The sequence below is a fragment of the Myodes glareolus genome, chromosome 3 (genome assembly GCF_982192425.1).
Source record: "Myodes glareolus chromosome 3, mMyoGla1.1, whole genome shotgun sequence".
In the NCBI taxonomy this organism is placed as follows: Eukaryota; Metazoa; Chordata; class Mammalia; order Rodentia; family Cricetidae; genus Myodes; species Myodes glareolus.
Window position 1 is genome coordinate 70,750,210 of NC_142028.1, and position 22,980 is coordinate 70,773,189.

Below are 22,980 nucleotides of genomic sequence, written 5' to 3' on the forward strand. Positions count from 1 at the left end.
TTTCAGGTCACCCTTCTCCCTGAATACTTTCTTTTCCATGTTTTTATTTATTTTTTTAACTATTTTTCACTTTTTTCCTTTCTTAAATCACCCCTACACTTCTAGTTTTGTTAAGTTAGAAAAGGTAATTTATTGAGCCCCTAAATAATGTGCATAGTTTATTAGTTTGTTTTTTAAGACAATCTCCCCTTTGTAACTCAGGCTTTCCTAGAGCTATGCACAACAGGCTGCTTCAAACCCCAATTCTCCTACCTCGGAGCATTAAACTATGCTTCTCGTTGTTACCACCTCAGTTTGGGGGAGGGGGACTCAAGCTCCTGGCTCAAGTGGCCTTTCTGCCACAACAGCTGTGCTATGCAAATCTCCAAGCCTGGCCAGAGGCAGGAGGCAACAAGTGCAGGTGCCAGGCTGGCATCCACGCTCTACCTGCCATCAGTGGCATCTACGGGGTCCGGCCGCCTTGGCTGACCCCGGCACCACTTTACAGCTGGGGCTTAGGCATGAGGAAGGACGCCCTGCTTGGAGCTGCGGTACACACCGTATTATCCACAGCTCTCCTGTCTCACCTGTGGGAGACAAGGAATGGTTACATACATCTAATACATTTTTTTTTCCAGACAGCTTGTGACTTCTATTTTTGAAGTTTCAAAACATAACTTCTGATTATGAAGATTCTTAATAGTCTAATTATTAAATTAAATATCCTTCAAACAATACTTTCTTCTGGTTAACGAGTATCTCTTCAATCGGCTTAGGCTCACCTAACTATGCTTTTATGTAAATATTGACACCAGGTCAATGAGTACCTAGGAGACTTGGTACCATTATTTTAGGGGTTCTCTCGTGTTTGTCAGGGGGTAAAGGCACACATGAGTGTATGTGTGGAGGTCAAAAGACAACTCGCATGAGTGTGTTCTTGCCTTCCACCATGTGGGTCCTAGGGACTAAATTTAGGCAACCAGGCTTGGTGGCAAGCACCTTTCCCAGCTGAGCCATCTCACCTGGTCTTCTACTCCTGCTCTACTTCAGTCTCCTTACCTCAGCTTGCACACAATATACAAGCCATGCCAGGTTCTGGACACTCCCCACCACCAGTGGGACTGGTGACATAGAGTCCCAAATCCAAACATGTTCTCACCCGAACCTACACTCCTACCCCACAGCAGAAATTACTCATGGAAATGACATCAAGACAGAAGCCGAAGCGCTCAAACAGAAGGAATGGTAACCGCACATGGCAGTAAAGGACAGGAGCTGATGAGAGAATGCGAGCCACCGTATTTGACCACTAAGCGCTCTTACTCTTCACACAAGGAAAACTTTTTTTGGAGTAAATACATTTATTGATACCCATTTTACATATAGTTCAATGAAATAATCTATAAATATAAAAGCATTTTTCCTTTGGATATCACCATGGTCCATGTAAATACTCAACAGTCAGCCACCTGCAGGAAGCGCTCCCAGTCTCACTGCCTGGGTACAGACCTGAGCGTCACTCAGCAGTGGCACTGATGCACTCATGTGGCCCAGCGGTTCTGGACTGTGGCTACTGGGCATCTGCAGCAAAGACAATGTGGAAGTCTAAATCAATGGGAAGGGTATCAGCCATGAACAGGAGAAACAATTATGAATTCATATTCCAGGCAAAGGAAAGTCCCACAGCTGACACTTGGTGTCAGGACACCGGAGACAGGGTGTGTAGAGTAACGCACACTGCCCACTGCATGCCTCCTCCAAGCCACAGTGGACAGTCCACCAGAGCCTCAGGGCCACCTGCGGTCAAAAACAATTCTTAAAGAGCCTACAGAGCACAGAATAAAAGGCAGGGATCAGAATGAAAGAAAGGTGAGTTAAGCACTTCAGTGACATAATGAGTTTGCCCTCTCTGTGGGGCTGTGGGGAAAACCCTTCTGTCCTAAATTCCCTTTGTTACACTGTGCATGATCCCAACCAAACGAAGAGAGCACATCCGTCTGCCACCAAAACACGGGTGTGGAAATCCTCTTGTTTCAGTTTTTCCTCAACACATCCAGGGAACTGATGCAGCCCTTGTTGAGCCTGGCTCTCCCCGATGCTGCACAGACACCTCCTCTCTTCTCCTTCAGGACAAATACAGAAACACCCTTTGCAGCATCTTCCAAGGCAGCAAGTTAACGCATTTCCACAGGCTGCGAGGTACAGTGAGACCTGAGCTCTGAGAGGCAGTGTTAGAACGTAAGCAAAGCAAGGTCTTTAGACACTACTCAAGTGAAAGCCTAAGGGAAGCATACAAAACTCGGTTTTCCTATAGTTTTAGGCTGGAACTGACAGCAACATTCACTGGTAAAGATGGATAACTGGTATCATCTCCAGGTCCAAATTATTCCAACTATTTAAGGTTGGACCCAAAGAGGAGAAAGACACACTGAGTTCTGAGGTCTCTGTAATTCTTTTGTGCCATATTTTAAAGAGATAGTAGTTTCAGGTGCACAGGCTGAAGGCCTTTCATCTAAACGAGAAACTCCACCACCGTCTCTAGACTCCCATAGGCAGCAGCTCCCGTGTCCTGTAGCACATGGCATCCGACCCTGGAGGGAGGAGTGGGCTGGCACTGGGCCTTGATCACTGAGATTCAGACTAGATGGCATTCCGCGGCGTGCCATTGTGTGCCAATGCTTTCAGGCTCGGGGCACTGGTCTGGTGACTGCAACTCCTGTGAGATGTCACACCCACCTCAAACACCTCATGGATAGCTTTTCGGAAACAGTGGAAGTTGTAGTCTATCAAACCTGTGAGAGAGAAAAAGAGCCTGTTTAATGTCAACGGTGAAGTTCTCCACTCTCTCCACTCTCAATCATCATAAACCAAGAACTCAGAGGCTGACACTGTTGAATTTAAGGCAGGAGTGGGCAAGGAGGACCAGTAATATAACAAATCAAGAGGGGCCCTGTGGTGGTGACACACACCTTTAATCCCAGCACTTGGGAGGAGCAGAGGCAGGCAGATCTCTGCGAGTTGGAGGCCAGCTTGTTCCTGACTGAACAGTCAGAGCTGTTACACAGAGAAACCCTGTCTCTAAAAACCAAACAAAATGAAATGAAATGAGAAATAATCAAGTGGGAAGGTGGTTGCGTTAATGAAACCTGAAGTGAAGGATGCAGGAAGCAGGAGGCAGCATGAGTGCAGCTCATCAGGATCCAGCAGCCTGCACCCAGCTTCAGGAGGGAGACTTCCTCTCCATTTGTTTTAGAAACTGAACATCCACTTGAGGCTTTGGGTGAACAAAGGTTTCTCCTGTGACAGAAAGGCAGGTCAACACTCTCCACACACACTTTTTTTTTTTTACATGTAGAAACCCAATTCTGAACGAGCAGCTGATATTGAGCTTAAAACACTCCATTTCTCAGCCTCCCGAGCTACATCAAGCACTTGGTTTGAAATTCTGAAATGCCCAAACTGAACAGCAAGCTCTTCAATTCTTAGAACCACCAATATACACCCACTGGCGTAGCAAGACCACCCACCTGCACTTGTCCATATTAAACACCAAAAAGCACTCTGTGGCCTACCTAAACATCATGTGACCTTTCAGTAATTTATAGCAGACTGGATAAGACACTGAACACTATTGACAGCATGACAGCGGATGTAACGTGTCAAAAGCAGCAGCATCAGGTCCACACTTTCGAGCATATGCTAGCTGGGGCAGAAAGCCAAAACACAACAAATCAAAACAATCTGCCAGCTAAAGTCCACAGAAGGGAGAGCTAAATGCAGGCAGGGCAAAGCTGGCAGTGAAAACTTCATAAATGGGGCTGAACTTTGGATACACTGACTAGATTTCAGTAAGTCCTCTCACTTTTATACATGTGCACACATACACATCAACAAATGTAACAAAATTCTAAAAACAAAAACAAGTTACCAAAGAAAGCTGATTGTCTATGAAAAGGTGCTTGCCATGAAAAGATAACTGGCAATTAAATACGTACAAAAGAGACGCCATCTCACACCTACAGACTGAGAACACGGAAGACCAACAGTATCAAGCCTTATCAAGGAGACAACATGATGAGAACACCCTCACACTGATTGCTGTGAGGGTGAAAATGAAGAAGTCGTTTAGGAGAGCCCTTTGACAATGTGTCTGCACGTTCTGTTCTTGCACACTCACCCTAGACACAGTGATGACACAGTGCAAAGCAAATCTGGTCATGGACACTGGCTTTGGTTTGGGGTTTGTTGCTGTTAACTGCTGTTTGTTCACTTTTTTGAGCAGTCTCTCATGCAGCACAGGCTGGCCTCAAATCCATTAAGTAGCCAAGGATGACTTAAACTACTGATCCCGTCTCCATCTCCCAAGTTCTGGGATTATAGGTGTGCACCACTATACCCAGTTCATGTGGTGCTAGGGACTGTGAACCCTACATGCTACAGAAACACTGTAACAATGGAGTTACATTCTCAGCTGAAATAGGATGTCCTTCTGTATATGTGTTGCTTTTATTGATTAACGAATAAAGCTGATTTGGTCTATGACAGCACAGAAGAGATATATAGAGAGAGTAGGAGGCGCCAAAGAGATGCCCTGTAGCTGCTGAAAGAGAAAGACACCCACAAGAACCTTACCGGTAGGCCACAGTCTCGTGGTGATACATAGATTAATAGAAGTTGGTTAATTTCAGATGTAAGAGTTAGTTAGAAATATGCCTGGGTAATTGGCCAAACCATGTTGTAATTAATATAGTTTCTGAGTGATTATTTGGGTCTGGGCGGCTGGAAAACAAACAGTCTCTGCTTACAAAATGGCGCCCAACATGGTAATCCCATAGAAATAACATCACCTTCATGAGACCTGGAAGTAATTCTAGAAAACAATGTACCCCTCCCAACAGTTTGTCCTCAGGGCTAGGGATATTATTAGGGGTTGGTTATAACGGGTATGGGGTTGGGGGTGGAAATGAAATAGGATCAGGGATCTCTCTTGAAAAAAGAAAAAAAGGAATGGATGGGATGGGATAATAGGTAGATTACTGTGAGCTTACTCAGAGCAATAATAATAATAGGGAGTAATAATGAGATCACTTGTGAGCTATTATTTATAGACAATTTACATTGGTATAGATTCTTGTATATTGATACAAATCCAAATTATATTTGTTATATTGAATATGCTCCTACTTCTGTCAATAACATTTATGTACCTGTGCAAAGCTATTTTATCTATTTTATGCATACATGTTTCTACCTCTACTTAAGATATTTTGCATAGTGATACAATTTTAGGATATATTTATCATATTGCATGATACATTTCTACCTCTGATCAAAATACTTATATACTGTTTAGTACTCATTTGCTGCACATTTGTTTAAAGATTGTTTAATATTCTAATATGAAGTCTTAGTCTTTAAGCCATATAGGTATTAAGAATTACAGGCCAATAGTCATCCATGTTTGTCATACTCATAGTTAGACTAATCAAGTTCTTTAGATGCATAGACATTGTATTCTACATAGGTAGATAATCTTCAAACACTTCAAATAACTGTAGAATAAAGCATTTAAATAACTTAGGGTTCTGTTGACGTGAGACACGATTGCTCCTGGCAGCACCAATCTATTCCCAAGAAAATGTTCAGCACTGAAGACACTCCACTTAGACCTTGTTTTCTTCTTGGCAAAACTGGCCTTTGGGCAAAGAACTGTCCCTGCCTCGACCACTGACAAAATGCATGGTGTCCAGACTGGACAAGCAGAATGTAAGCAAAAAGACTGTCAAACCTTGCCAAGACAGAATAAAGAGTTTTTCAAATTTTTCTGCCTCTAAAAATGGTCTGTTAGATACTCTAGGCCTTATTCAAAGTTGGTTGCCCCAATGTTACATATGGGACTTTGGGTTATTGCCCAGGTAGCTGGTTGTCTATGTCATTTCTTGTACCTTTTGGAAATTGCATGATTGCACTTCCTGTTTACTCAGGTAATATTATTTCTCTTCTCAGGTCTTTGATGGAATTGAAGATTAGATAAGTCATAATTACTTTTCCTCTCATGACTTAGCCAAGACATTTTTAATATAAGACAGATTCCTTAGGATAGAATATAGGGTAACCACTAAAATATTTAGGGTATGTTTCTTGTTTGGTGTTGTTCATGCTGGCTGCAATTCTAATTTTTATATATGTTTTTGCCTCTTCTTTTCCCTGGACAATACTTGATATTTTGTTCTTATTGTATATGGTTTTATCGTAGGTTTATAACTCTCTTATTTAGACAAAAGGGGGAGGTGCTGTGGGAGCTCCTTCAGCCAATAGCCTTTAAGATAGAGGCCCACTTCAGGCATGGTCTCATGTACTATAAATGCAGATGAAAAGCGTGCATGTTTTGTGTCAACTTGACATGAGACACAAGCAAGTCATCTGGAAAGATGGGATCTTATCAAGAAAATGCTGTCTGAGGAGTTGTCTGTAGGAAAGTATGTACAACACTTTCTTGATTGATGATTGAGGGCCCAGCTTTTGTGGTGGTGCCATCCCTGGGCTGGTAGTCCTGGATTCTATAAGAAAGGAGACTGACCAAATCATGTGAAGCAAGTCAGTAAGCAGCACCCCTCAATGGCTTCTGCCATCAGCTCCTGCCCTATTTAAGTTCCCGCACTAACTTCCCTCAGTGATGGACTGTGATTGGAACTGTGAGCTGAAACAAACCCTTTCTTCCCAAAGCTGTTTATTGTCATGGTGTTGATCACAGCACAGAGACCCTAAGACACCTAGCTGGCCTCAGGCATACAACCCTTCTGCTTCTGCCTTCCAAGTGCTGGAACTAAAGAGATGAGCCATCATATATGGCTTACTCATGGGTATTTGTCACAAAATTAGTTGTACCTTTAAAATAATTTAAATGGGAACTGGACAGTGGTGGTGCATGCTTGTTATCCCAGCACTTGGAAAGCAGAGGCAGATGGGTCTACAAAGTGAGTTCCAGGACTACACAAAGAAACCCTGTCTCCAAAACAAAATCTCAATGTCTAGCAACAAAAACAAACTTCAATATGCAACAGTAGGAAATCTCAAAAATAACCTTGAACAAGGAGAAAAACAGATGTTGCAAAAACTAGCTTCAATTCAGCATCATTTGCACAATATTGCTTATGGGTAGGTATGAAACCAAGAATAAATTATGCATAGGAAAAATAAAATACATAGCACCAAAAAAGGAATCTAGATCAAGAAAAATATACAGAAGACTGCAGGTGAATGTCATGCCAGATCTTTTCTTAGCTATGTGCATATGTGTATGTGGATTCATGCACTTGAATGCAGTGCCCATATAGGCCAGGAGGCATCAGATCCTGGAGCTACAGTTATAGGTGGTCGTAAGCTACCCTGCCTGGCTGCTAGGGTCATCTGAAATAGCAGGACGTGATCTTAACCACTCCACTACCTCTCCAGACTCCAAACTGGTTCCTAATGTGAAAAGTAAATACACATAATTTGTTTAATATGGAAAAAAACTATATATGAATGTTTCTTTTAAGAATCAGGCAGAAAAAGAATGAGATTTTTTATGTGTTTGTTTTTTGTTTTTTGAGACAGGGTTTCTCTATGTAACAGCTCTAGCTGTCCTGGAATTCTAGCATTCAGGAGACAGAGGCAGAGGCAGGTAGGCAGATCTTTGTGAGTTTGAAGCCAGCCTGGTCTACAAAGTGAGTTCCAGGACAGCTAGGGCTACACAGAGAAACCCTGTCTTGAAAAAGCCAAAAGAAAAAAAGAAATAATTGATAAAAACTCAATGTGAGAAATGCAGAAGAATGAAAAAAGGAATCATGAAACCCCATCTATGGACCAATCTACAAAGGAATCTTAAAAACACCAATTACCTACCATAAGAAACTGAAGTTTGAACATAAGAAAAACGGCATAAGGTATGTCAAAAGCAGGGTAGGTAAGCATCAGAAGGGAAAAGAAATTGGGGGGGGGGGGGTGGCGTCATCAATGATGACTGCACATAACAGCCAGAACACTGGCAAATACTGAAGTGGAGATGCTTCACTAATAGGTCCACACACAGTACTACAACACAAGCTCCAGAAAGTTGCAGGTATAAATTTTCAGTTACAAACTGACTAACCCAAGCCATGGACTAGGGCTGGAGAGACAGCTTAATGGGCAAAACACTTCCCATGTAAACCTAACAACCTAAGTTCAATCCCTGGAGTCCATGGAAGGAGAGAACAAACTCTCCAGCCATCAACTGAAGGAGCTGACCTGAAGAGACAGAAGCAAGCAGAAAGATTTGACTCTGAAGAACATGGGATAAGGACAAAGAAAACCAGCCAGAAGAGATTAGGAGACAGAAAAAATACACAAGGTGATCCAGAGAAGAAAGTCGTGACTGCTCAAGGAAGGACTGACAGCCACATGCTCCAGAAGACTGAGGAGGCTGCAGAAGAGGAAAGGTCATCGATGAATCAAGAGGAGATAGCTGAAGACTAATTCAGATGGAAAACAAACCACAGGAAAGAACAGCCAACACAAGTATATGGAGAAAGAGGGGCTGGGATCAAACCTTGACTTAAAGCATAAGATTAAAAGGAAAGAGAATGTCTGAGCTATGTGTAGTGAGTGATATTTCATTTTTATTTTAATAAATAAAGCTTGTCTGAAGATCAGAGAGTAAAACAGCCCCATTGGTCAGCCTTAGAGACCAGGCAGTGGTAACACACACCTTTAATCCCAGTAGCCACACTAGTGGGATTAAAACTGGGCAGTAGTGGTGCACACCTTTAATCCCAGCCCTAGAGAGTAAGATGGAGGAAACAACTGTCAGACACAATCTCATTCTGAGATTCCTGGAGGCAGGATTGCCATTTTCAGACTGAGGTCAAGGTAGTGCTTAAGAGCCAGTGGCTGGCTGTTTTTGCTTTTCTGACCTTCAAGTTGAACCCCAAAGTCTGACTCTGGGTTTTTATTAATCATGTTACAGCAATATATAGACAGAAGGCATGGAAGTATTTAAGTTGACCTGTATGATAGTAATTAGTATTATGGCATAATACTACTTTCAAGAACCTGAGAAATCATAACAAAAATTGTAACTGAACAACTTTTTAGCTGGGTGTTTTAGCCCATGCTTTTAACACCAGCATTCAGTAGGCAGGTGGGTTTCTGTGAGTTCAAGGCTGGCCTGGTCTACGTAACAAGTTCAAGAACAGCCAGAGTACCATCATAGAGACCCTCCCTCAAAAATAAAACAATAGCAAAAGAACAGCTCTTTAAACTGTAGATGGCTCAGAGGTTAAGAGCTCTGGCTGCTTTCCTAGAGGACCAGGATTTGATTCCTAGTACACACATGGTGTACAACCATCTGTAATTCTAGTTCCAGGGCATCTGAAGCCTGCTTCTGGCTTCTGTGGGTACTGCATACAAGTAGTTCACAGACATACATGCAAGCAAAATAAATATATAAAATAATAAATATTAAAAAAGAGAAACAAACAAGCAACTCTTTGGGGGCTAGAGAAACAGTTCAACAGTTAAAAGTGCTCACTGCTCTTGTACAGGACCCAAATTTAATTACCAGCACCCAACGGAGCCTCAAAGCTACCTATAGCTCCAGCATTCCAGGGGCTCCAATCGCTTCTTTTGCCCACCTCAGGTTCCTGCATCCCTGTGATGCACATACATACAAACTCAGGCATACATACAAACATATAAAATAATAAGTCTTTATTTTTTTGGTTTGCTAAGACAAGGTTTCTCTGTGCAACAGCTCTGGATGTCCTGGAACTCACAAAGACTCCCCTGCCTCCTGAGTGCTGGAACTAAAGGTGTGTGCTACCACAGGCCTTTTTTGTTTTTAATGATAGTTCACAAAACCCTACACCCTGCAACTACAGTTTGAGGGGAGCCAATGCTTTTTCCTGGCCTCCACCAGCACTGCATATATGTGGTACATAGACATGCACCTGTACATGCATACCTAGACACACACAGTAAAAAAAAAATTTTTTAAAGGAAAAAAATTAAACAATGAATAATAGTTTTTTAAAAATCTTGAAAAAAACTTTACCTTTTCGTTCAAAGCTTTCTTCCCTAAGAATGCAAACCAGTGCCAAAAATTTAGTGACTTCCTTTAAATAAAGGACAGTTGTATTATTCAGCTTGATAATGGCCATCGATTCTTTGTCATAGGCACTTCCACTTCCATCTTCCTTCAATCTATTTTAAAAGAAAGCACCATTTATTACAAATTTCCCAACTAGGCATTTTGTACAAGAGCAAACCTTTCCACCCCATCCTACACATCTTTTGAGAAGGAACAATACTGCCTAAATACTGGGGCAGTCATTACTTTAGGGTAAGATCCCTAATACAACCCAGAAACTTCTGCTGACAGCAAAGCTGTGAATGGCCCTCTGTCATTACTATAAACAAGCATTGGAAACAAAGGTGACAATGATGTAGCTCTGAACCACAGACATTTCCAAAATCATGCTAGCCAGGCCACTTGCCTGCCCAGACTGTGCTCTGCAGATGCAGCTGAGGGCATTCTCTCTCACTTCCCTCAAGCTGGTGTCAGGTAATGGGTGGTTAGCCAGCTACTGTAGGATATATTCTACAGGTCAATCCAATCACACCTTCTCTCAGATATCTTTTGTTGTTTTCTCAATCCTCCCCGCTCCAAAAATAAAAATTTCGAGAAAATTCATAAAGTCTATAGAAGACCAGTCCCAGACAGAAAGAGGTATGAATTAAGTTAAAATTCAAGACCTTTTAGATGGAGTTTGAGGGCTGGTGAGACAACTTAAAGGAGTTTGGTGCCAAGCCTGACAAGTGGAGTTCGAGCCACAAACAGAAACACAGGAACGACTCCTGCCACTTGTCCTCCATGGCACACATGGCACCATAGTGTGCATGCACCTGTGCCTGCTCAGAATTGAGAGTCGTCAAAACTGCCTCTTTGGGGGCTGGAAAGATGGCCCACTAGTTAAAAGTACTCACTTCTCTTCTAGAGGACCCAGGTTTGGTTCCCATCACACACATCAGACAGTTCAGAATCCTGCCATTCCAGTTTCAGCAATCTGAAGTGTCCTCTGGTCTCCAAGAGCACACACACACACACACACACACACGGTGCAAATAAACTCATGCAGGCACACAGACACATACTCATAATAAACAAAACACATCTTAAAAGTATTTAAGCCTTCCAAAGGAGGATGAAAGCACTCAAGAGACTAGGGAAAAGGATGAGAAATTCAAGGCCAGCCTGGCCTAAAGTGAGACTGTTTCAAAGACAGAAAAAAAGCAATCCAAAAAAACTGCTTTTTAAAAAAAAAAAAGTGAAGGAAACATACAAAGAAAATGCTATCAACAGGTATCTGGAAGGAAACAAGGCTTCCCTCCTGTTTTCTCTTGCATTTACCATCTCATGTATTGTTCTCATGAAGGAGGATTTATGTTTTAAATTGCTCTAAATCTTAACAGTTCACCTTTTCATACATTTGATTCCCACAGCCCAGAGACAAATTGTTACTGATGCCTTATTTAACCACTTTAACATGGGGGGTGGGGCAAAACATAGCAATCTAAATACAAATAAAGAATTATGCCCATTTTTTTTAATATTTATTTATTGTGTATACAATATTCTGTCTGTGTGTATGTCTGCAGGCCAGAAGAGGGCACCAGACCTCATTACAGATGGTTGTGAGCCACCATGTGGTTGCCGGGAATTGAACTCAGAACCTTTGGAAGAGCAGGCAATGCTCTTAACCTGGCTCTTAACTGAGCCATCTCTCCAGTCCAGAATTATGCCCACTTTAAAGTCATAAAACTCTAGTTCATAAAAAGTAAAAATATGTCTGGCAAGGTCTGGACTCAAACTTAGGGTTTTCATTCAGTCCCAAGCAGTAGGGAAGTCTGATCCATACGTTTTAGAGTCAGTATAAAAGGAAACTGCTTCCTCCTGATGGAAGAAGAGGAAACGCTCTGTGCTGTCAGCTGATAGCCAGAGGTCAAGGAGATCCTATTCTGTGCCACACAGGAAGTGAGAGCAGGCACCAGCTGACAGCAAGCCAATTCAGACGTGCATGGATATCTGTGGCTGGACTCACAGCCAGCAGTTGCAGTTTCTGGTGTTGAGCCACATGATTCCAAGTCACACACTAACATGAGAAAGTGATGTCATGGAAGCTTGATGCCCTGAGTTCAATCCCCGGAACCCACATTAAGGTAAAAGAAAAAAAGTGACTCCAAAGTTACCCTCTGACCTCCATGTGTGTGTCACAACACAAACACACACACACACAATCTTTTTAATTAAAAAAAAGTTACAAGTACATCCTTGACTGGGGATACAGATTTGTAAGCACTTACTTGCTTAACAAATGCAAGGCTATAGGGGCAGAGAGAACAAGAGAGACATCTAGACAGCTATTCATGTCTAGATTAGACAGATTTTGATGATTAATAAAGTTAAGAAATAAAATATGCTAATGACCTTAAAAAGTAGACTTAAAACTTACAGGGTTTTTTGTTCATTTCTGTTTTGGGTCAAACTCTCTATATAAGATTTTGAGGCACCTGAATTAGGGATGTAGCTGACTTCCATCCCCAGTACCACAGAAAAGCAGTGTGTGGTGATGGACACCTGTAATCCTAGCACTTGGGAGGTGGAGACAGGAGGATCAGAATTCCAAGGTCACCCTCAACTAAATATACCAAGTTTGAGGCTAGCCTGGGCTACTTGAGACTCTGACTTCAAACAAACAAACAAAACAAAACCAACAACAACAAAAAACTTTAAAGCAAGTATGCTTACTTGAATTTTAGTCAAAATATGTCTAAGCAGAAGCAGGAAGGTCCCAGTCAAGAGGAAGGAAATTTAGAAGCAACACAACCTAAAGGGATTCAGCTGAGAGGAGAGGAAAGGGAACCTGACTAGTGCTGAAATTCTCAATGAAAAGAGTGCGGCAGATACCCTTAGAAGAACGAATGCCAAGCGTCAACACATACACCTCTCCAATGACCCAGCAGTATCCAGTATACCACTTACATGCTTACAAGGGATGCACACAGCAGACTTCAAACCTTCCCTCATATTTGTACTGACATAGTGTGCAAATGAGAGATCTAAAATATGAAAACTGACAGTAGTTTTTTGTTTTGTTTAGTTTTGTTTATAAAGGGGGTGGCACAAAAAACCCAGGTGACAGTCTGCTGCTCTACAAGAGCTAGTTCCTGTTCCAGGATAGGCACCACAGAGAAACTCTGACTCGAAAAACCAAACAAAAAAACAACAAAAACTAAAACAAAACCAAAACAAAAAAACAGATGACAGGGCCAGAGCTGTCTCAGCTTGTAAAAGCACAGACTGCTACACAAGCATGATATCACAGCTGCGTGATGAGATGGAAAGGTGGAGACAGGAAGTTCAGCACACGAGGGCCAACTGAGCCTGGAGTACGCTGCACAACAGTGAGTGCCGGGTGGTGGTGACGCACGCCTTTAATCCCAGCACTCGGGAGGCAGAGGCAGGTGGATCTGTGAGTTTGAGGCCAGTCTGGTCTACAGAGAGAGTGCCAGGACAGGCTCCAAAGCTACAGAGAAACCCTATCTTGAAAAAAACCAAAACAGAAAGAAAGAAGGAAGGAAGATGGAGGGAGGGAGGGAGGGACCGACCAGTGAGACCGTGTCTCAACAGGCAGAAGGTGAGAACCCACTCCTGAAAGTTGCCATCTGACCTTCACATTGAGCACCATGGAGGATGCACACACAAAATAAATAACAGAAAAATGTAAACTGGCTTTTAAATTTTTGACTAGTTTTCTTTTTTTAAAAGCAATATGCTCTGATCATCTATTTTTAAGAATGGAAAACACGAAAGTTTACTGAGTAACAGACCATCTCAGTTTTATTACAGAAAAGAGTACAAGGGACAGCATATAATCAGTGAGAATAGATAGAAACAGACAAGGTAAGGCATTCTGTTCACAGGCAGCTGAAGGAAGGTGCTGACAAACCAGGCACACAGACAGGAGGGGCAGGTGCAGCAGAAAGCACACATGCTGAAAGTGCCCTGGGCATTCCGACGTCAACGATCAATAGAGGAAAGAAGGCCACTCACAAAAATCACTGGGCTTTGGTGTTTTACAAATCTCTACGTAGAGTCTAAGGGAATATCCACATGTAAGAGACTTATTTCAGAAATCACATGCATACATCAGATATTTTATGTGCAAGCCCTTCTAACAACTAAAGTTCTGATTTTTTTGCTTACCTGTTTGAAACAGGGTCTGTCTCATTAATGATGTAGCCCTGGCTGTCCTAGAACTCACTCAAATTCAGAGATCCGACTGCCTCTGCCTCCTGAGTGCTGGGGTTAAAGGTGTGTATCACCATGCCCAGCTAAAATTCTGATTTTTTCTTAAGACACTGTTAAGATTAAGAATCCTCCATTTGGGTTGGAGAAATGGCTCAGTGGTTAAGAGCACTGACTGCTCTTACAGAGGACCCGGGTTCAATTCCCAGCACCCACATGGCAGCTCACAACTGTCTGAAATCCAGTTCCAGGGGACCTGACACCTTCACACCAATGCACATAAAATAAAAGATAAACAAATCATAAAATTAAAAAAAAAAAGAATTTTGCCAGGTGTGGTGCTATGTGCCTTCAGTTCCACCACTCAGAAAGCAGAGGTTGGAGGATCTCTGTGAGGTCAATCTGGTCTACATAGTGAGTTATAGGCCAGTCAGGGCTACATATTAAAACCATCTCAAACAAACAAACCCCAAAAGTCCCTCATTCCATGAAACCTGAGTTTAAATTAGGAAGCAGCATTTATTCAAACCATTTTAGTGTGTTTTATTTACTGTTATTTGGTTAGATAGGGCTACCTTCGACTTCTGATCCTCCCAGGGCTGAGATTCTCACACCTGGCTGTTTAGACATCTTGGGGACAGTTAGAGATGTAGTTCTTACTTTGTAGCCCTAGCTAGCCTGGAATTCACTATGTAGACCAGGCTGGCCTCAAACTCACAGAGATCTGCTTGCCTCTGCCTCCACATTTCATTCAGTGTAAGCCAGAGGTAGGAATTAGGTAAGGTTCCCGCCTATCTGGGATCTTGCAGGAAGGTGTAAAGCACTTACCCATATATACAAGACACATCAATTACAACATCAATCATGTCACAGCAAAGTTCGTAAGACTGCATATCCACAGGAGAACTGTCTGTTGCAATGTAGATTTTGCTGACAACATCAAAGAGAAAAGCTTTTTCAATACCTGAATTCTTGGAAAAACAAAATTGGATAAGTGTTCAGTTTCTTTTAGGAATCACAATTTGCAATTTTTCAAAGGCCTTAAATTACTGAAAAAACATTCTTAATTTTAAAAGTTATATTCCCCATGTTTTTTTAATGGTTCTGGGATAATGAATGCAGGGTTCAATAAATGTTCTACTAATGAACTCCACCTGAACCCTTCATATCACCTTTAAGAATACAAGTAAACACCAAAAACAAATGATGCTCGGTTGGGAGACCTTAAACAGAGCCTTACAAAGCATGTATCCCAATCATACTGCTTCTGTGTCTTGTGTTTTGAAAATACAGGTGTACAACACCACATCCAGCAAGGATTCATTATTATTATTACTTTTGTGTGTGTGTATGTGGTGCTAGAAACTGCTCCTATGGTTTTTCACATACTAAGCAGTGCCCCACCATAAAACTACAACCCAACCTTCATGAAGATGCTTACAATTAAAAAAGTACAGGGAACTTTACCTAAAAGACAAAAACAAACACCAACCACCACCACCACCACCACCACCACACAAGAACACAACTGAGGCTACACTTCATGCTATTATTTATCCTGTCCTACATGTTGAGTCACTGATCTTTATTTCAAGTACCATTTTTGTGGAGAATTAAATGCAAACACATTTAACAACGATGACAGAATTGAAAATTATATCAAAAGTAAATAGTTCACTTACTGATATAAAGATATTTAATAGGTTTTCCAAAGTTGGCAGCTGTGGAATGAGTTTCTGTACCACCTTACTGAAGGCTTCAAATATTGAGTGGTCATAGATGCTGGTCAAATAAAAGCTGAAAAATTCAACACCAGATGGTTACTTCATGAGTTCAATAACTACTGTCATAATGCCTTAAATTTCAGTTTCTTAACGCTTGTCTACTATCCTGATCATTTCTGATAGTTAAGACCATTTCCCAACCTGGCCGTGCCAATCACCCCCTTGACGACATTACACAGAAGGCAACTGAGGGAGCACCCAAGAAGGCTCATCAAAAGAGAAATCCAGAGGGTCACACATGCGCTGCAAACCACCCCTTAAAGCTTACTTCACAAACACAAAACTGAGATAAAAGCCAAGACTAAAATTCAAGATAGAGACAGGGTCATTTGTTTTTATTTATTTATTTATTTTAGACAGAGTAGTGGGAACCCAGGCTGGCCTCACACTCACTATATAGCTGAGGATGGCCCTAAATTTCTAATCTTCCACATCCCTGAGTAAAGCTGGGATTACAGTCCTTTGTCACCACACAGCAGAGTGGTATTTATTAAATAATACATTTCACATTTCAACTAAAATATCACCTCAAGAAGTTCTTTCCTGTCAGCCATGGTGGTATAAGTCTATAATCCCAGCCTTGGGAAAAGGCAGATGGATCTCTGAGTTTGAGGCCAGCCTGGTCTACATAACAGAGTTCCAGGACTATACAGTTAAATCCTGTTATTTCCTCTCCTCCCACTACCAGCCTACATACATAGTAAACCTGCACCTGCTGCCCTTCTGCCATAATTTGTTCTTCACAGCACTGTAAGTACTTAAAACTCCACCATACATTTCTTACAAGCTGTATGCTTTCAATCAGGAAAAAAGCAACGGTCATCTCTCTCACAGTTGCAAGCCCATTGCCTGAATAGTGTTCAGGATTTGCTGAGTAAACAAATCAGTCTGCAGCCATAACACCCTGAAACACCTGTCCTCTTCTGACTGTATGACTACACTGGTTCTCAGGATTAGGTAATTAGTCTAAGGAGGATTGAGAACTATAAAGAGTAGGAGTTGGACTCTAAAAGGATTACAGTGAAGAAATCACATGTAGATTTAACAACAAAACACAAATTTGTCCTTAAACACTATGGACAATTCCACTTGTTTTTTTCATTAAGGACATTTTTTTCATTTAATTGCATTCATGATCTATTTTATATAAACATTACCACATCAGAAATGAGGAGCTGTGTTTGTACTTTACAGATGGCGTAAAGAAAATTTCAAGGAAGTAAAATAAGAACTTAATCAAGAAGGGGCTCTACTCTAGAGGTGGCAGGTAAGGCTACGTGACTCCTGACACTAGCAAAGAAGGGACACTTCAGTGTTTTCTTTAGGCAAAAACTTGAGAAAAGTTAGAGTCATCAGGACCTGTGAGGACTGGAGATGGTTGGGGACTCACAGAACCTGCAAGGCACAGAGAATGTTCAGAAGCTGAGTTCCTAGAAATGGAAAAGAAAGCTGTACCTCACCCATATAACTGCTGGTACTAAACAGAGGTTTGGGATGTGCTGGCGGAAGCTCAAGGGCAGAATGCTTGCAGAGAGAATGCACAAGGTCCTGGTTCAATTCCCAACACACATAAACAGTAAAAGTCTGATGTAAAATTCTGCTGAGGCTAGGCTTATTGCAGGGCCTTCTAAGTACAGGGGAAAACATGGAATGTCCTGGAGAGCTTGAAAGAAGTTGACAAGGAGCAGAGAGAATAATATTGGTTCCTCACCAGTATAAGGAAGCAGGCTTTAAGTTCTGGCAAAAAATAAAATAAAAAAAAACTATATTACCAGATCCCTAAGATTTTATGGGATGGCACTTTTACTTTCTCTTATAAACATATATTTACTTTTGCCTTTCAAGACAGGCTCTTACTAAGTAGCCTTGGTTAGATGCACAATCATCCTGCCTCTGTTTCCCAAGTGCTGGGATTACAAAGGTACAACACCATGCCCAACTCTGATAAAGACTCGACTTTATTCTTTTTAAGCATAAATTACCTAGAAGTATTTTAAAATTTTAATATAAGAGGGCCAATGAGATTTTCCCTACAATGTTTCCTTGGAACTACCTGAAATATTCTACAGCCTAAGGCCCAGATACTTTAGGAATAGGACAACTGGCTAGAATACAGAAGGAAGTTTTTCTAACAGAGCAGGGATAAGGAAACTACACTTGCAACTCTTCTTGGCTTCCCCTTTAAGCTGTTTTTATGATCAAGTGGACATCCTCTCGTGTACTGTAAATACTCATTCTTCCCATTATCACAAAAGATAGGCAATAACATTCCTCATACACTTTTAGAATACAAATACACAAAATACATAACCATCAATCCATATTAGTATGTGTTTTTAGGGTAACTTGATATTTTGCTGCAAAGCAGCAGTCCTTCAAACTCAGTAGCAGCTATGTAAGCGCAGAAGACAAACTTCCCTAACTCAGACTGTCTAAGAACCATCGCTGTCTGAAAAGCTAAGACACACCAGAGTCAGTCCACACTTGGGCTCTTCCTACTGAGATACTGACAAGACCCAAACTCAACTTTCACAAAAATTATGACAGATTTCTTGCACAAAGTCAACTGGGGTTAAAAAGTGAAGAAACTAAGAGGGGGAGAAGTCCCAAGGCAGACTCACACCATGAGGAAAGAGCCTGATTCCAGTCCCTCGAGATGAGTTTGCAAAAGCACCAATGGAAATACTTCACATGACTTCAACCACCAGGAAAATGAAAAGGGGGAAAAGTAATCTCTCAGTAACACAAAGCTTACAAAACAGCTTAGAATTCAACAAAGAAGAGATCAAAATGATTACAAAATTGGGGAAGGGTCCACCAGTCACAGAAAGCTGGTGTGCGTAATGACAGAGATGGGAATACATTTACAGGGCTCTCATATCAAACACGCATGTTGTTACCTAAGATGGAGCTTTTCTAGCCCAGCATCTGCAAGGTCATCATTGGCCCTTTGATGAATGTCCCTCTGTGTTTCTATTTTGTGATCATCAGACAGACCATCAACTTTGTGAATAAAAACCTCAAAATTCATGTCTGGGTTAACTTTGTAGGCTTTAGAAACAGTAATGTGAAGTCGTGTTAAAGCCTCCATGTAGTCATCCTGAAAGTCAGAACAAAATATTTTTAACAAGAAATCTTATAAAACAGAAGTAACAAGTTAAGAAAGCCTCAAACCACCTCTTTCCCCAACCACAGAAAACAGGCTATACTAATTACTCATAAATATTCAGACGTGCTGACATATAACCAGTAAATAGCTCTTCCATTTCTTAAGATAGAAAATCAAATATCAAGTCAATGCCTGAAGTTTTAATGTTGTTACTATAACAGAAGGAAAGGCAAAATGCACATTTTTCCCAATAGAACTGTTAAAGTAATCCCAGCTCTGCCATTTGTTAGGTGTGTGGCTCTAAGTAAACTGCTTAAACCCTGACCTCAAGTCAAGGGTAACTACCCACACTACTCCATAAATCAGATGGTATAGGAGAAGGCACGCACCACGGAACTGGCAGCGTTCAAAATGCATTCATTCCCTACAATGCTAAACTCGGCTTACAAAAGGTAAGCTGAAGGGTGGGGACACAGCCCGCCCACCGAACTGCCTGCCATGCAGTGGGCCCTTAGTGTGTGCTGCTAGGTAAGTTCAACTTAAATCAGGAAGAGTATAATGGACTCATTTCTCATATTCTTCCTGTGGCCACTGATGGGATACTTCAATGGATGAGGTGACCACTGTAATATCTACTATCTACAGCAACATCTACTATTAACCAATAAACATACAAAGTCAATGGTAACTGCTCATTAAGTGGGACTCAAGAAACGTAAATGACATCTTCTAAGCACCTGAGAGTCTGGAATTGTACAATGACAGATCTGATCCCAAAATTCCCTCTGTAGCTGATTGTCTTACATTGTCAGGGGGATCTACTGGGAAGAGACAAGCTTCAAACATGTGACAAAGGAAACAAATTTCCTCTGTTCCTACATCTTTTTGCCACCAGAGAAGCGAAGCACACACATCATGCCTAACTACCTGGGCGTCAATGACATATATCAACGCTCCTGTCCCCCTGAAGATCATTTCGTAGTCAAAGGTTGGGTCAAAGAAGTCCATCTGTCCAGGAAAATCCCAAATCTGGAAGTTCACAAAGGAGCTATTGGAAATGTCATCTTTATAAATCTTGTTTGTACTTTCCAAAAAGAGAGTCTCATTTGGTGACATCTTATGAAACACCACCTGTTAAGAGAAACAGAACGATTTCACAACTATTTAACTACAGAATTTATATTAAAAATCCCATATCATTGACAGTAAAATTTTGACCTAGAATGACAACAAAAACCAAAGAAATAATAATTGGAGGCTAATTCTCTTCTACTTCTGACAAAAGCCACTAAGCCAGCTCCCCCACCCACTGCGAAGGTGAGTTTTCCTTCACTATCTCACCTGCCTACCACTAGTAGCACCGTCTCTTGCCTACGCTGCTCCCATGTGTTTGCTTTTCATTCTGGGTATTTGTAATTTTTTATCCTGGAGAGGGAAGGAGTTTTGTTTTGAAAAAGGGTCTTAGCTATACTGTAGCCCAGACTCAAAATTCAATTCTCTTTGCTTCCTCCAGTACTGAAATCACAGTGTCATTTCGTCAGGTTCTACTGTGTTTTAAACTTGTCAACACCTGCTTTCAGATCATGAAACTATTCTAGATGAAGTTTAAAACTTTGTACTCATTCAAAAACAACGCAGATGCTTACCTCCGCCTCTAAGGAACAAGAAAAAAGATAGATTGGATCCTGACCTCGTTGAGTTTACAATCTGAACAGAATGAGCCTGGAGGTGACAGGGCATACCTTCAATCCCAACACTTGGGAGGCAGAGGCAGGCAGAGTTCCATGAGTTCGAGCTAGTTCCAGGACAGGCTCCAATGCTACAGAAAACCCTGTCTAGAAAAACAAAACAAAACAAAAGGAAAAAAAAAAAAAGAAAAACCAACCAAACAAAAAAATCAATCTGAACAGAATGCAGAATTGTCCAGAGTGAGAAGTGGGGAGGCCTGTGGGAGGAGGGAGGAGGCAGCTACACAAGAAAAGAAGTTGGAAAGACAGCGAATTGGTAAGCCTCACAACGGGGAACCAGAGATGGGGATCCTGTGGTCAGAGCACCAGGTAAAACCTTGCCTGGCGGTTCACACCTGTAATCTCAGCACTCAGGAGGTAGACTCAGGACCAGAAATTCAATCAAGGCCAGCCTGAGATATGTAAAAAAGAAAAGAAGGAAGTTGGAATGAAAGAGGGACAGAGGGAACCAGCAGGGCTGGAGATATAGTTTTTAAGGCTTGCCTGATACAAATCTAACACAAGCAAACTTTCCTCTCAGTGTTAACTTGGAAGAAGAGAGAAAAAGATTCGCAGTAACAGTTTGCTTACCTAGCAAAGTAAGGCCCTGTGTTGAAGCCTACAAAGCCCACACCCTTCTTCCCCCAAAAAGCCCAAATTTTGAGACTGACAAAAGAAGTAAGGTAAATAAACTAGTTCAGTAAATGCGGGGGATGGGGTAGGTACCTTTATTTTCGAGACAGGGTTTTCTGTGTAACAGCCCTAGCTGTCCTGGAACTAGCGCTGTAGACCAGACTGGCCTCGAATTCACAAAGATCCGCCTGCCTCTGCCTCGAGTGCTGGGATTAAAGGCATGCGCCCAGGTAGGGTTGCGACTTAAAAAAAAAAACCGCATCTACAAAATTATCAGAAAGATTTGGATAAACCTTTGTGTCAGAGTGGAAACGGGAAAAGCCTGGGTGTCAGCGATACCAGCTTCATCAGAAGTTCGCTGTTTGTAAAGGGAACGATTGATGAAATAAAATCAACCCTGCCTCTATTTTCCTGATCACGGAAAATAAAACGCCTGAGGCATTCTACTCGATCTTGACAGACCCAAGGTGAGAACGAATGCACTGTGTGACCAGTTACAGGGGACTGTCACCTGTAGCTGCAATCACCGGGCGACAAGAACTAAAAGTTGGTGCGGTGCAGTGATGGGACCCTCCCCCCCCTCAAATAAACGTCACGGAAGTCTTCACCAGACTAATAACAGAAGGTACTTCGCTGCCCAATGTCTTTGCCACAACTCTTTCTGGAGTTGCTGCGGCCCTAAGCTTGGTCGGGGGCTCCCAGAAAACTCGGGTCACCGAAGTGAGGAGCAGCAGGAGAGCACGCTCACCAAGTTCTCCACGTGAGAACCGGAGAGGACGAGTCGGTTTCCTCAACTCCGCCACAGGGGCTGCGACCCAGAGGGCGGAGATGTAGGGCGGTGCCCGGCACCTGCCTCCACCCTCCAGCCAGCGTCGCCTCCTTGACCCGCTCGGCCCTGGGCCCGAGGAGTCGGGCGTTGGAGGCCCAGGTCCGGGACCTCAGGCGGGTGGCGCCCAAGCTCCGCGCTCGCAGGCGTGGACGGTGCGCCGGGACGCAGGGCCAGGCCGCCACCCTCTGCGGGCCTCCCGGGCGGCCGCCACCTGAGCGCCGCGGGCGGAGCGAGACCGAAGGCGGGAGGCCCGGCGCGGGGCGCTCACCTTCTGGATGGAGGACTTGCCGCTGCGCCGCAGCCCCATGAGTAGGATCCTGGGCTTGGAGCTGTCAGCGCCGCCCGGGCCGCAGCCACCGCTGGCCCCCGCGCCACCGCTGCCGCCCGCCGCTGCCTCCTCTTCCTCCTCTTCCACACCGTAGCCGAAGTCCTTGGGGAACGAGTCGGCTGCTCCGTAACTGCCAGCCAGGGGCGTCTCCTCCGCCCCGTACTGCAGGGACATGGTGCTGGACCGCCGCCGCCCGCGCCCTGACAGGCCAGGCCAGGCCAGGCCGCCGCCTCCCCCTGCTGCCGCTGGTGCCGCCGCCCCC

The 22,980-nt window shown here is 42.7% G+C and overlaps 1 protein-coding gene and 1 long non-coding RNA gene across 2 annotated transcripts in view; both read right to left on the minus strand.

Annotated features, from left to right (window-relative positions):
- The window catches only part of LOC148122683 (uncharacterized), a 411,935-nt gene that overhangs the window by 95,534 nt on the left and 293,421 nt on the right, over positions 1–22,980 (minus strand). The window lies entirely within an intron of this gene.
- On the minus strand, positions 1,321–22,892 carry Rragc (Ras related GTP binding C). The gene is made up of 7 exons (XM_085686556.2): positions 22,659–22,892; positions 20,129–20,332; positions 18,993–19,192; positions 15,991–16,105; positions 15,137–15,279; positions 10,055–10,203; positions 1,321–2,771 (listed from the first exon to the last, which is right to left on the minus strand). Exons 1-7 carry the CDS (start codon positions 22,890–22,892, stop codon positions 2,620–2,622), a joined length of 1,197 nt encoding a protein of 398 aa, XP_085542682.1. The 3' UTR covers positions 1,321–2,619.